General features: G+C 41.3%; 2 protein-coding genes across 3 annotated transcripts in view; both read left to right on the top strand.

The window, feature by feature from the left end:
* Positions 1 to 1,660: 1,660 nt before the first annotated feature.
* Positions 1,661 to 15,000, top strand: part of LOC138048281 (uncharacterized) — a 23,839-nt gene continuing 10,499 nt past the window's right edge. Inside the window, exon 1 of one of the 2 annotated variants that reach the window (XM_068894618.1) lies at positions 1,661 to 1,801. The gene's annotated coding sequence lies outside the window, so the exon portion shown is untranslated. Of the gene's footprint in view, positions 1,802 to 8,544; positions 9,237 to 15,000 lie in introns of those variants that run through there. The other variant, XM_068894599.1, reaches the window with a different exon arrangement.
* Positions 6,801 to 8,553, top strand: LOC138048122 (uncharacterized). Its single transcript, XM_068894590.1, has 2 exons — positions 6,801 to 6,812; positions 6,997 to 8,553. Exon 2 carries the CDS (start codon positions 7,033 to 7,035, stop codon positions 8,251 to 8,253), a length of 1,221 nt encoding a protein of 406 aa, XP_068750691.1. The 5' UTR covers positions 6,801 to 6,812; positions 6,997 to 7,032; the 3' UTR covers positions 8,254 to 8,553.

The following is a 15,000-nucleotide window of genomic DNA, read 5'->3' as shown; positions in this document are numbered from 1 at the left end:
TAAGGTTTTTAGTTTCGCAAGTTATGTGGAAATTAATGGAGCGCGTTTCGCTAGTAGAGCAGAATTTGTAGTTGGTTAGTCCATGGAAAATGTAAGGACAGGTAGCGCAGTTTTTGCCACAGCGAAAAGAACCGGAAGGAAGTGTGGAATTAGAGTGAGTTACATTGGGGGACAGTTTAGCTGTAACCAGCAGGTCTCGAAGGTTAGGGGAGCGCCTGAAAGCCACAACAGGTAGATGGAGGAAAGCATTTTTGCAGCGGTCAGAAGAAAGAAGTAGATTGTAGTGTTTTTTTTATTATGTTGAAGATGGAAGGAAGTGATGGATTATAGGTCGTTATGAAAGGTATGCGTTTGGGTTTGTCTGTCTGTTTAGGTTGTAGGGTATGTGTGCGGGGAAACCTCCACTACACTCCACTACACTCCGACAACCAGTTCAACCGCAAATGGAAACACATTTCTCATCAAGCTGCTCACAAACATCTGAAACTCCTTATCAAAGAATGCAAAAATAAGATAAACACCTTAAATATGGAACTATGTCATCATATGGAACTTCTTCGAAACTCTTACTCCTCGGAACTTTTTTCATTATACGCCTCTAAACTCAACTCGATGGCCTTATCGCTCGAGTCTCTGCTCAAGAACAGACGCACGAAGAAAACTACACCCGTCCGCCGTTTCATTCAACACCGAGCCAACTACAACGCTATACCTCCACAAGATACTGCTTCTAACGACACTACATCTAATGTTACGGTTAACCTTTCCACCATGCCTAATGTCCTCACTCAACACAATCTTACAGATAACAACACAACTCCTATTAACATAACTGCTAACAGCAACTACACTTCATCTCACATTACCAGTCACGCATCCATGTCTAATACTCTCGCCCGCACTCGCAAACGCTCTCGCCGCAAGAGCAAGCCTGCTAAGCTCCCACTTGATCACTCGTCTGTTATTAATCTCTCTAATTCTATTCTGTCTCCAGACGAGATATTTGCTCTCGCACGTGGCCTCACATTCTGCCCTACTCCTAGACACATCAACTGGCCTGAAATCTCAGCCGACATATACGACTTTGCTCGACGTATGCGACTAACAGAGTACTTCTTTGACGAGAACAACACCACTAACGTGAACAAACGAGACAACCCTTTCCATAATAAAAGCACTTGGAACCCTCCCACTAACAGAGAACAGGCCCTAGATACATTCTTAGACGCTGTTAAACTTGACATCACTACGTGTAAACCTAAACCTATTCGCGACAATCTTACCACCTCAGAACGACAGGCAATACACCAACTTAAACAACGACAAGACATTGTAATAAAACCAGCAGACAAGGGTTCCGGTACGGTTATTATGGATAAAACCTGGTACATTGACGAATGTAACAGACAACTTAACGACTCTAAATTCTACCGACGCTTAAACTCTTTTCCCTAGCCCGCACCGGAAATGATTCATGAACGAATCTTTCTTGTAAGATTCGTAGCGCAGCGTCCTTTTCATCGATCGCGCTGAAATTTGGCGTGTTTACTGGGGATTTATATCCCCAGTTTCCCTGAAAATCTCGGCTTTCTAGCTTTCATGACGCCTACATGACGGCCATTCTAATTTAGGCAATTTGAGCCGATGCGATGACCAAATTTTCAATCGATCGCCGAGCTCTCGCGAAGCGGTTTTTCTAAAGTTATTCAGCCAAAAAATTACACTACATGCTTCGGAATAGATAAAGAAAAGGATTTGTGGTTCATTGGATGGGATTTCAAGCGTTAAAATCGCTGAAAAGGTAAGATTAATTATTTAGCGAAGCAATGCGTGTCTGAGAGCACATGGTCCTTTGATCTCACAGAATTGTGTTTTTTCCTCAAAATATTCGCTTGTTTTCGCTTTCGCTCGCACATATTTACCTTTATTACATGTCCAGTGAATAGTTTTATCCTCTGGGATGATTTTCCGTCGAAAAATCGGTTATTTGGGTGGTTTTTGGCAAACAGATGTTCATTATTCGTAATGCGATCGCTTCCGTTGCCGTTAGCAACGGGTCGCAAATTTGCCTTGTCATCACCTTATCACATTACGCATTGATCGCTAATCCGATTATCTCAAAAAAATCCAAAAATATTCGTGCCTCATCAGTTTTCGGTCAAATTTATGGCCAAGAAAGCTGATAAATTGAAGAAAATTTTATTTTCCAGCCAAAAATTCGTAATCAACGCTAAAATGACCAATTTTTGCCTGGAAAACTTTTTTTTGTTATTTTTCTTAAATTTTTTCGTTCAACTTTCGCTTTTATAAAAGGTTTCAGTTGTCTGTAAATAAGTTATATGCTGTTGGAAAGCTTATTTTCTTAGCTTTAAAATGATGTATTTTTTTTTCCCCCTAACTTTAAATATTTTTTGAGAAAAATAACTTTTTTTGGCGATGGCAGATTTACCGCGGTTTTCTCGCGGTTGGGAAGGTAGGGAAAAGAGTTAAATGAAGACATCACTGTTGACATACAAAAACGAGTAACAGTATACGTAAACAGAATGTACACTGACGACCTCATTGACGAGAAGACAAAACAATACCTGATACAACCTGACGTAAAACCAGGACGTTTCTACATCCTTCCCAAAGTACACAAAGTGCAGACATTCCCCTCACACATACCCTACAACCTAAACAGACAGACAAACCCAAACGCATACCTTTCATAACGACCTATAATCCATCACTTCCTTCCATCTTCAACAAAAAACACTACAATCTACTTCTTTCTTCTGACCGCTGCAAAAATGCTTTCCTCCATCTACCTGTTGTGGCTTTTAGGCACTCCCCTAACCTTCGAGATCTGCTGGTTACAGCTAAACTGTCCCCCAATGTAACTCACTCTAATTCCACACTTCCTTCCGGTTCTTTTCGCTGTGGCAAAAACTGTGCTACCTGTCCTTACATTTTCCATGGACTAACCAACTACAAATTCTTCTCTACCGGCGAAACGCGCTCCATTAATTTCCACATAACTTGCGAAACTAAAAACCTTATCTACATGATTCAATGCAACAGATGCCATCTACAGTACATAGGAGAAACTAAACGACGTTCAAAAGACCGTTTTAATGAACACCGCCGCACTTTAGATAACGCTAACACCAAATCCAAACCTACTACAGTCGCAGAACATTTCCTCCCCTCTCCCCACAACATCTCCAAGGACATGCAATTAATCCCTATCGAAAAAATATTTTCTAACAGACTCGATCCGTAAGGCCAGGGAATCAGGACAATTGACCCCAACGGTCTTAATATCCGCGAAGAAACGTATTAGATTTCAGTTTATTATTTCGAGTGATTTCCGTTATTTTTCCGTGACTCTTAGTATTTGAATTCAAAATCTTTGTAACTGCCATGTTTTATCACATTTTTTCCAGTATTACGTCAACATCCATTTACTATATATATATATGTACATAGAAGCAATTCAATGTAAACTCTCATTGTACCTGAAGAAGGCTGGTTTAGCCAGCCGAAATATCACTAAAATCAAATCTACGTTGTATCGGCTCTTGCCTAAAATATATAGTATAGTGTCTTTAAATAATTAGCCCTATATACCCATGTATACCCTTGTATACCCCTATATACCCTTGTATACCCTTATATTCCCACGTATACCCCTATATACCCCTATACACCCTTGTATACCCTTATATACCCACGTATACCCTAGTATACCCTTATATACCCCTATATAACCCATGTATACCCTTATATACCGCTATATACCCATTTATACCCATGCATACCCTTATATACCATTATATACCGATTTACACCCATGTATACCCATATTTAAATACATAATAATAAGGGATACATGAAGTACTTACCTCATTGCAACATATGCTGTATTCAGTATATGTGGGCTCATGTTAGAGCATCACGTGACAAATGTCAACCGTTTGTGTTCCGACAGGGAGCGAGCGAGTTGGCTCAAATCTGGTAGGTAATCATTTTATGAGTGCCTTTCAGGCCATTTTCGTCTACAGAAGCCACCAGGCTGGCATCATTAAGCTAGAATGTGGGTAAAGGCAAGCCTTGGAAAAAAAACTTAGGCGAGAGATGGTTTCATGCAGACTGGAACGCCTAAAATGCTCTGTTGTAAACATGGCCGTTCACGAGTGAAGTTGTCTCTCTGGCCTTTCTGTAAACGAATTCCAGGACCTACTGACACAATCTGGGCAAGTTTTGAAAGCTTCAATGGATGCGTTGTTTTGCTGGTAGGACTGGGTGGCCCGACACTTATGAAAAAAAAAAACTATGAAATGAGAATCGGGAGTCTTCCCTTGTCATGGAATGGCAGAATTACGCAGAATTCTTTTTGGGCATGAGCTAGACAACTTAAGAAGCACTAGTCCTGTTCCAGGACTCGCTCTTACCCCGCCCTGAAAATGGGCCTGGAACCCAGGCGGGAAACCAGGCCTCCTTCGAAAAGAATGAGTATTTAAGCAAAGCTAATGCTTGTTTTATAAAAACTTAAAGTTTAACAGCATATAAAAAAACAAACAAGGGAATTAAAATTCCCCGACATGGTGTTTTAGATGAACATGTGAAGAAAACGTAGCTATGTAGCTTTCTCCAGTTAAATTCTGACCGGAAACGAACTCAATTTGTGAAACTACATACTTTTCGAAAATGATCACTATTTTAGGATAGGTTTTTATTTCTTGCCTTAAATCAACTAATAATCGGAATCAACAATTTCTAAGCTTTCAGAATGTTTATACTTTATTGGGGTTTTCATGAAACGTGTGACGGTGAAGCAGTGACAACGTGAGGTTGTCATTTGGGTATACTGATACCTTGACAAAAAGCTCTAGATTTTCAACAAGACTTCTTTTCTTACACTTTTGCACATTTCTTTCTGAAGAGACGCAATCAAGTTACTTCTTTGCCGTCATTAGTCACCAGTGCCCAACTGCGTATAACTCAAACGCCCGCAAAAACGCGTGGATACAATATGAGGGAAATGTTTTGAAGAACTTCACTCCAGACACTATAGATATTTAAAGCAAACGTTAAAAAGACAGGGAAAAATAAACGTCGTGGGGACTTTGAACAAATGGGCCAGGACCACGTTTTGGCAAATCAAACTTTTGATGTCTGCCTTTCAGCCTTTGTGCAATAATGTTGAAATCTTTGCATTTGTTGTATTCTGTTTTTCTGTTGAATCTACTTACGGATTAAAGGGAAACTACTCCTTTTGCTGTTCATTACGAGAAAAGACTCATTCATTTGCGCGAGATGAGGACCAATAGCGCGAAGGTACAGTCAAGAGCGCCAAAAAAACGTTTGCATCTAACTCAGATTCAATAACGATTTTTGCATTTTTGTTAACATTTTTGATTCAACAACACTTTTAGGCATTCTTATGCATCGTTCTTCATATTTGGGAGTCAGGGTGGCTTAGTGGTTATCTATCGGGCCTCCCACCACTGCGAGCCGGGGTTCAATTCTGGCCTCGGCCAGCATGTGGGCTGAGTTTCAGTCGATCTCAACCTGACTCGAGGGTTTTTCTCCGGGTACTCCGGTTTTCCTCCCTCATCAAAATCGACTCACAGCTAATTAATATCTAGCTGTGGTGCTGTGCTCCGACATCAAACATGGACTGTATAGCGGCAGCCAGAGGCGCCTTTGTATGCTTTCAGCCCGATGTCGTGAGCCGCGCCCTTCGCAATTCAGTCCTCGACTGCAAGTAAGGGTGATTAGCACTAGCAATATTTATTTATTTATTTATTTATAGGAAAGAGAAAAATATACTATCATTTGCACTAACGTTCAAGTCATTAACACCATCTTGAAAATCAGTGGAAACAATGGACAAACATTTAAGTCATTAGCATTTTTATTACACTGTTTGAAATTCATTAGCATTCCTGGACGGCGTTAATGTTGATGAGACAAATATTAATGCGGTTGTACAGACAATTGAGCGTTCTTTGCATTCAATGTACAAACATCGATTTTCAATTGGACAATAACCAAATTTGCTAAGTATTTTCTTCTGAATTTCACCTTACCCATCAATAACCTCTTAATTTAAACATTTTGCCAGGTAGGTCTGCATCTGCATAACGTGGTACCATCGCGCACTTTTAGCTGCGGTCACCGTGTCAATATTTCTGTGCAGAACTTCAAGTAGTTGTTGTGTTGGAAACACCCCAAGTGGGCTTCCTGGGGCTCTGGCCTCATCTCTGGCAACCATACGTCTATCCGGACGCGAGTTGTCGGCCTTCATTGCTGCTTTGAGATAACTTATTAAAGGACTATAGGGAGGAAGCATTTCCAGCTCTGTGTTTGGGGCGGGAACGATAGGGTTTCGGTGGGTCGGTGCTCCGTCAAACACACATTTAAAGATAACGGACTCGTCTGGAGCCAGATTTGTCCTCGCCTTTGTCAGGCGGAAATATAACCTATATTACTGTTTATATATGTTAAATCTCCCTATGAATTAGATTTTCAAAGCTTTCACTAAACGGAGAGTGAAATATCCGAAAGAAAGTCTAGAAAACAGCAATATTTGATTCAGTCGTTTTTTCGTGTTTCCACCTCCATCAAGTAGTGACGTTGATATTTTCGCAGGTTTACAATAATTTGAAAATCATTTTATTCTACTCGGTCAAATTACAGCATGAACGTATTTTGAGTTCTTGACTCCACAGCAAACTGCAAATATCTGAAAGTCGTACAATGACCAAAAATTCACTTCCTTTTTTTCTTCAGATTTGAAAGTGTGTTTGCTTCACACCTGCCTGGTAAAATTTTGAGCTTTGATTTTTATTCAAAGATTATTTACTTTGAGTGTGAGTTTTGGATTCACGGTCCGCCATTACTTATCACACAATGTAAGCATTGGGCTCCTGACTAGTGTGGGATCCTCTGTTTTTTCGAAGGGGAGGACTTTGTCACTTGAACCTCTTTTTGCAAATTTCTTTACAGTTACGGCTTCAGCCGTTTTCCGCCCTCATCAACTGTATGTTCCCTGTGGAATATGTGTATGGGGACTGGATGGGTTGGCAAGCATTCCACAAGGTTGCACAAGCAGATCCGAACTTTATTACAGGAAAACGTGAGGAAGATAAGGAGGCTGGAAGTCAAATTGAAGGATTTTGCATTCCTCAGTTTTTTCTTAGAAAGAGCGACATTGACGGCTGCGGAGGTCCATTTGATGGTCTGACGCTTTGGCAGCCTGATTCTGACGGGATGACAGAGCGAAGCCCATTTGTTGAAAACGATGAAAAGAAAACGATATCCATATTTACTGTTGAGCGCGCAGACAACGATCCCAGGTATGCGAAATTGAGGCTGACTAGCGAATGGAAAGAACTTCGTCCACGTTACAAGAGTGTATTCTACCACCACCACACCTTTCTCTTGCCCTCGGCAAAGCATCCCTGGGACGGCCGTAAACGAGACTCCTTTGGTTTAGAAAAGGAGAATATTATGAAATGGTCATTTAAAGTCCACGGTCCTGCACGTAAATTTCACTGTGGTCAGCGTGCAACTAGCGAGAAGGATCACACTACAGTTTTTAAGTATCCCAAGGCGTGCCCAGAGATTGCAATGGAATGGTTGGTTAGACCGCGTCCAAGTGGCTGGCCTTCACCTGATTTGGTCATGGAAATATTCCACTCTGGTTGTCATTTGGCACCTGTTGGTAGAGGTAAACGTCTGCACCATCCCGTTGATAGGGCGACTTATTGCCAATTCCCGGAAGTATCACTGGCTTCCTCCACAGTGATTGCGACTGACAGCGGTCCAAGAGGGGAATGGACCATGGACGAGACAGAATGGAGAACTTCATTTTCACTGGCAGAAAACAAGCTTGGAATGAGTGTTTCCCCCGTCCAGCGGCACGTTATGGTTTTGCTAAAGACACTCAAGAACTTCTACTTTCCTGACGTGATTTCTACTTATTATTTGAAGAACTTGTTATTTTGGGCGTGTGAGGGCAAGGATGAATTCTTCTGGAACGAGAGCAACTCTTGCAGATGCGTTCTCTATATGCTGGATCGTCTCCAGGTGTGTCTAGAGGCGCACGATCTACCACATTACTTTATTCCACAAAGCAATCTATTACTGTGTGAAGACCACGCAAAACTAGATGAAGCTGCCGCTGTCGTTTCTGAATTGAGAAGAGGTATTTTGCCAAAGACTGTCAGCTTGCTAAGAAGGCGTCAGTCACCTCAGTCATAAACATACCTCCAGAAGTTCGGTCCAGAGCTAGATGTGCCAGTCTTGAAACTGCAAGACAGCAGCCTCACTACGGACGATCGCAAAGGACTACTTAAAGTGATTTACTCTTTTTTTTTTGGCAACTGCAGGAGGGTCATCGCAAGTCTGCAACGACTTAACGACCATACGAAGGACAGACTGGTAAATGTTGCTTCAGGGTTACCGATCATTACTCGCAAGAAATCTGTTTGACAAGTGGTTTTTCAGTGATGAAAGTGAATGCAATGGCAAGAAATTGTGGAATGAAGGAAGCATACAAGTTGTTTGTGAAGAAAAGAATTGGCGACATTTGTCCGGATGAGGACTTCCTTGCAGTTGCACTCATATTTTTTAGGCACGCCAAGGAGGAACGCGATCCCTCTCTCGCCATTCCCTCGACAATTTTCATGGAGCTCGTGAACGAGGAACAGATAAATGTGGCACAAGAAAATTACGCAGAGATTATGGCTCCATTGAAGGGGTTGAACAGGAGGTGCACGATTTGTTGATAAACAAATGTTGAGGCGTGTGATAATGGCGCAAGACACAAGTGCAAGCAGTACCCGCTAAGGAAAAACATAACCCGCCTCAGGATAAAGGAGACCATGGTATTTTAAACGACGATCGACACAATAATATATGTAGGAGGCAATGTTCAAAATCAGTTATATACTTGTTTCCAGCATGAATGAAATCACGTGAGGTAAAATTGACCCATCGTTACTCCCAAGGGAATAACTATTCATTTAATGATTCGGATACGGACATCAAATCGTCGAATTAATCACAGCATAGACTAAGCCGGTTCTTATTGAAGACTTTAGAGAAACTGAGCTCAGGAGCAATTTCTCCGCTTGCACAGTTCTCTCACGGCGAGAGAATAACAACTCCACTTCAAGTCTCTCGTGATAAGGGACCTCTGCTGGCAGGGAAAGTTTTCAAAATAGTACCGCAATGGCAATAAGGTGGGGCACTTCAGCTAGAATATTTGCAATTAATGGTTTTCTTAAAGAGGATGACTCGGGGATACTCGGGGTAAGGGTTTTCTTAAATCCGATGCAAAACTTTACGCTACCAAGAAAACGATGGACAGCAACAGACGGCATGCAACCCTACAAATAAAAATCCGACCGAACAGACGATTAAAGAAAACCAAGGAGACTGCTAACTTGCAGTTCTGTGTTCAGCAAGCCATACGAAGCTTAAAAACATTTTGCCTTATAAAGATCGAATTAACTACCAATATCTATGCTCAGATGTTTGTTGGGCAGCCTATGAGATATTATTAATGTTTTTGCTGCGGCAAAGCCATGATATAGGCCAACAGACTAACTGCACGTCAATGAAAATAGAATAGGATTCCATTGATAAAGCTTGGTTTACACTGTGACATAATCATAAGCATAAACATAAGCATAAGCATAAGCTGTGTAAACCGGGAGTGACGTAGGCATAAACACAACCATAAGAAAAAGGAATCGTTTCCATTTTCTCATGCTTATGCTTATGCTTATGTCACGTTGATAAACTGTGTAAACCGGGTCTCGGCGGAAACATAAGCATAACACCGATTGTCAGCTGTTTTTATGTTTAAGTTAAGATGGTGCCCGAAAAGATACGGGGGTTTTTTTTTTCCGAGAAACTTGCTGAGGCGGTTTGCGATTATCTCTGCCTTTGCGACATATTGCCAGAAATAAAATTCTCGGTCCGCTGGTTGCAATTCCCGAGTCTCCTTGTTCTTTTTCCTCTTTCGAAAAAAATCCCTTACCCAACAGGATCATTTCAGTCTGTTTTCCCGTTCTCTCTCTTGTCGCCGTCGTCGTCTTCTACGAAACAGAAGGAGTAATAGCCCGAAGACTTTGCTTAGGAACGTTGCTAGTTCCATTCTCCAGCGGGTTTTTTCTGGAGCTAACTGCGCTTGCGTATGAACTCAATCTCGACCGTAGAGCTCTTCTCTTGACTGAGGGAGAGAAGAGCTCTGGGGAACCCTGAAACAAAGTGTTTTCTTATTCGTTTTCGTGAAGAACAATCAAAAGTGTGTGGAATTGGTGCATTCATGTGAGGAGTGAGCAGGCGCCGTAAGGTTTAAATAGCCAAGTTTTGGCTATAAGAACCCTACGACGCATGTCCTCTTACACAGAGTTTCCCAGAGCCTTGGGGCGATCCGAGGCTCTGGTGACGAGAATGGTGTGAACTTCGTTATACTTATGCTAATGTAGCAGTGTAGACTAGGCTTAATAAATCATTTGTGGAATTTCAAGAGGACGAGTGACTTGGTATGAACTATGAATAACACTGATCTACACCAGTTAGCGAAAAATTAATCTGCCAAAATGCAGAGAACTCCTGACAACAAGAGCTTATGTCTGCACTTGCTTAACAGTTTGACTTTGTAGCAGGCTTCAAGTGATTCACATGAAACGACTCTTAAGAATCTTGCAGTGAGAATAGGTAATCCTTGACTGACTGGATAAGCAGTTTTTATCTATAATTCAATTACGGATTTATTCGGGTTTTTTTTTTCAGTATATTTTCGTCACCTATAGTTTAGTTTGGTGTAAGCAGCTGTACTTAACTAATTTGGGTCTCACGTAATGCACATACAACTATAAGGCCATTCCATGTAATGTTTGCCATTTTGACATTTTACCTAGCAATAGCAACAATTGGAGTCTGTTACTCGAATTTAAGTATGCTTGACAAGAGAATTTGTCCACCTTACTCTGAAGGACGCTATTATTGGCATAATTATACACAAAGTGCCCCTTGCTAAATTATTTTATAATGATTACCAAATGTATATGAGGCCAACATGATTTTATTCCATTCAAACAAATAGAATATGTACAGATTTTTTCCAGGGTGGGTTACGCATGCCCAGGTATATGGGGCGCTAAATGTAAAAAAAATAATATAAGTTCTTTTTAGCTATATGTTGTGTAATTTATCAAATGTCACAAAAGTTGTCCTGTAATTTATAAATAACATGTTGAATTACCGTCGCGATTTATAAATCGCAAGATTGCCAACTTTGTGATTTATAAATCGCAAGATGACGAACTTTGCGATTTATATCGCAAAGTGGCTAATTCTGTGATATCTAAATAACAAAAGTGCGATTTATAAATCATACATTTGCGATTTCATATAACCGCAAACTTATGAAATTCATGATTATGGTGGATAGAGAAGACTTGACAAGACTGCTCTCTTCAGCCATCTCAAGAGCAATTTCTCAGGTATTACGTGCTCAAGAATCATCACAGAAAAGTGAGGTAAGGATAAGTTTCATTTTTTTCATCAATTTTATTTTGATGTATGGCGAATCGTTCTGAATTGTAAGCTTCGTTTTATTGCCATGTTTTCAATTTGCAGAGCTCGAGATCACAGAGTCTTTATCGTATTGCATCTATCCCACCAACCGCTCCTTCTCAGGTCTGTGCGATTTCATCTAGCTTTATCTTTACCTGTCATAACAAGTTATTTTATACGAATGAGAAAAGTTAAGTGGTGTACGTTCCTTTCCTTTTACTCTTACTTTTCTTTCGGTCTATATAATATGTAGTTGTTTGCTTCTAGGCAGTGATCGAATTCCTTTTAATGTTAATATAGATTCATTTAAAATCGTAAATGGTTTGAACCCAGGAGTCATATCATAATTAAGTAAAATACGGTCGTCCGGGTGAGTGCAGTCCTGAGAAGGACCGTTTGAGATGACATTGACTAACATTTCGACAACCTGAGCGGAAGTCATCTTCATCTCAGGTTGTCGCAACGTCAGTCAATGTCATCTCACACAGTCCTTCTCCGGACCACACTCACCCGGATGATCGTACTTTACTTGACCTAGTTATAGATTCAATTCATTCATCGAGTCCTGCAATATGATAAAGATTCTGTGATCTCGAGCTCTGCAAATTGAAAGACGAAGCGCACAATTCAGACCGATTTGCCATAAATGAAAGAAAAATTGATAAAAAAATTGAAACCTATCGTTATCTCATTTTTCTGTGATGATTCCCGAGCACTTAATTACTCTTGAGACGGCTGAGGAGACCAGCTTGTCAAGTCTTAGTATCCACTATAATCAAAACACTGGACCACGAGTTCGCAGGCGGGCATGTTTTCCGTAGTGGAATGGAGGTGTTGATTGTGAACGTTTTGCCAACTCTTTTGGTTACGTCTGCAACTCGTGTAAAACTACTATCCCCAAGAATATTAAACGACGCCCAATAAGGCTTATGGGCTTTATTCTTGCCATGTTCGTGCATTGAAATGTGCGAAAGGCATAATTTCTTTACCCCGTGCGGAGATAATGGATATGTTTATCCTAACAGGAATATATCCTTCAAAATTAAAACATGTGATGATGGTGTGATGATGAGACCGATCCAAATAACTACGTCCGATCTCTCTTCTCTCCATTTTTAATCGGATTTTTGAGAAACTTAGGTATAATCGTCTAAAATCGTTTATTGAGAAAAAGGAACTGTTATATGAGGCGCAATATAGTTCTAATTAATTGAGATTAAGATTAAGATTGAAATTAGGAGCAATAACGTTTTAGGCAATTAGGCCTAAAACGATATTTAATCTCAGAATACAACCTCTGTCGGTTAGCATTCAATGTATGGTGGGGTTATACATGGTGTTTTGATGTTTCGTTTCATTGTTTCGTGGTTTAGCAATGCCCCTAAAGTCGCCAAGAAGAGGAGGGACCCTAGGAGCTGTGCATGGGAGATCTTCGTCTAATATTCTTGGGGATAGTCGTTTTACACGCGTTGCAGACGTAACCAAAAGAGTTGGCAAAACGTTTACAATCAGAACCTCCATTCCACTACGGAAAACACCTCGTAACCATTTCCATTCAGTATAATGTCATCATTAATGATTGCAACAAACCATTCAGTTAGACGGTGCGAGTTTGAGCTTAGACACTAGAAAGATAAAGCACTAAGGCTGTGCTTGTTCCCTTAGGCTTGACTGCACTGATGTCAAGCCAAAACAGCCATAAAGTGAGCCGCATACAACTTGTACTGAAATGGCCGACAAGTTAATATTCTTGATGTCAGCATTTTATGATGGAGGCCACTTTAAAGCAAGCTCTTGTAATTATCATGCATAGGGAAGTTCGATACCCACTCCCCCGCCCTCCAGGGACTTTTCTGACCCCATCCGAGCGTGACTACCCATGTTTAGAATTCTGGAAGTTTGCTAACTGAAGTACTTTTCCTGAAGCTGTTCAAATATTGGGCTGCCCTTTTCTTGGCTACTGTGTGAAAGACGTACATTTAACTGAATTTACACACCTCGAGAACGATTTCAAAAAAGAATGCGAGGTGCGTCTGCGAAAAGTGAAAGATTGGAAAAAATCAGTGAAAACAGACAAAGGTCAAGAGTGAGGCGTTTAAGGTAGAAAAGTAACCAATGTAGTTAAGAAGAAACAGGTTTACTTTTGTTTTCCACATTTCGCAATGAATATGAAGAATCAAATTGGTTCTTCATAGGATGAATAGGTGGTGGCCAGGTCAGGTCAGGCATTGGCTTCCTTGCTACTGGATAGCCATGAAAACCGGTACTACCTGTCCCATGGGTCGGGCCGTCGGCGACTCAACCGACGCCACCGCCCTTCCGAGGGCGTAGAGGGTGAAACAGGGCAACCTGGCAGAACTAAAAACAATATCTGTCACAGGTCGGTGGTGGACCACTCCCAGTTGCACAGGGTGAGATTGGACATCCTGGAAGATAAACACACCTGCCACAAGATCTGTGGTGGACTGTGCCAATCGGTGCATTGTGGCATGCACTTCACAAAGAGCAGAGATTAATAAACCTATCATCTGGTCAGTCACTGCAACAGATACTGGAGTCAGTTTGTCTTGGCTTGTCCTTGCCACTGATATTACCTTTATCTGCCAAGAATGTGCTGCTAGTCCAGCAAAAGCTAGCAGTACTCAAAGGAAGAGGAAAACACATTGATGGGCAACCTTGTGCGTAGCAGAATGGAATGTACGCACTCTGTTGGACAGAACAATATCACAGCGCCCAGAAAGACAGACTGCTCTTGTGGCCCTGGAAATGAACAGGTACAACGTAGACATAGCTGCACTTAGTGAAACAAAATTGCCTGGATATGACAGCTTGGAAGACCATGGGTACATCTCCTTTTGGAGTGGGAGATCAACTCAAGAAAGGAGAGAAGCAGGAGTGGGCTTTGCAGTTAGAAAGGAGATAGCAGAAAGGCTTGATGAGGAACCAGTGGCAATCAACGACAGGATAATGACTATGATACTCCCACTGCAGCGGAAGATGTATGCCACACTCATCAGTGTATATGCCCCAACAATAACCAACACATAGGAGGTGAAGGAAGAGTTCTACAGTGATTTATGTGAAACTATCAGGCTTGTACCGACTGATGACAGGCTGATACTCGTTGGAGATTTTAAAGCCAGAGTTGGTTCGGACACCGAGAAATGGAAAGGAGTGAGTGCTAGGCAGTCATGGAGTAGGCAAGTGCAATGTTCAAAGTACAACCTTGTGCATTGATAACCAACACTCTATTTAAGCACAAGGACACACACAAGAAGACATGGATGCACCCAAGATCCAAGCATTGGCACTTATTAAACTACATCATAGTCAGGCAGAGAGACAGAAGGGAGGTATTGGACACCAGAGCAATGAGAGGCGCGGACTGTGGCACTGATCATGTTATGCTGAGATCTA

This window comes from Montipora capricornis, chromosome 1 (genome assembly GCF_036669925.1).
Source record: "Montipora capricornis isolate CH-2021 chromosome 1, ASM3666992v2, whole genome shotgun sequence".
NCBI lineage: Eukaryota > Metazoa > Cnidaria > Anthozoa > Scleractinia > Acroporidae > Montipora > Montipora capricornis.
This window is presented reverse-complemented; position numbering and strand designations above follow the sequence as displayed.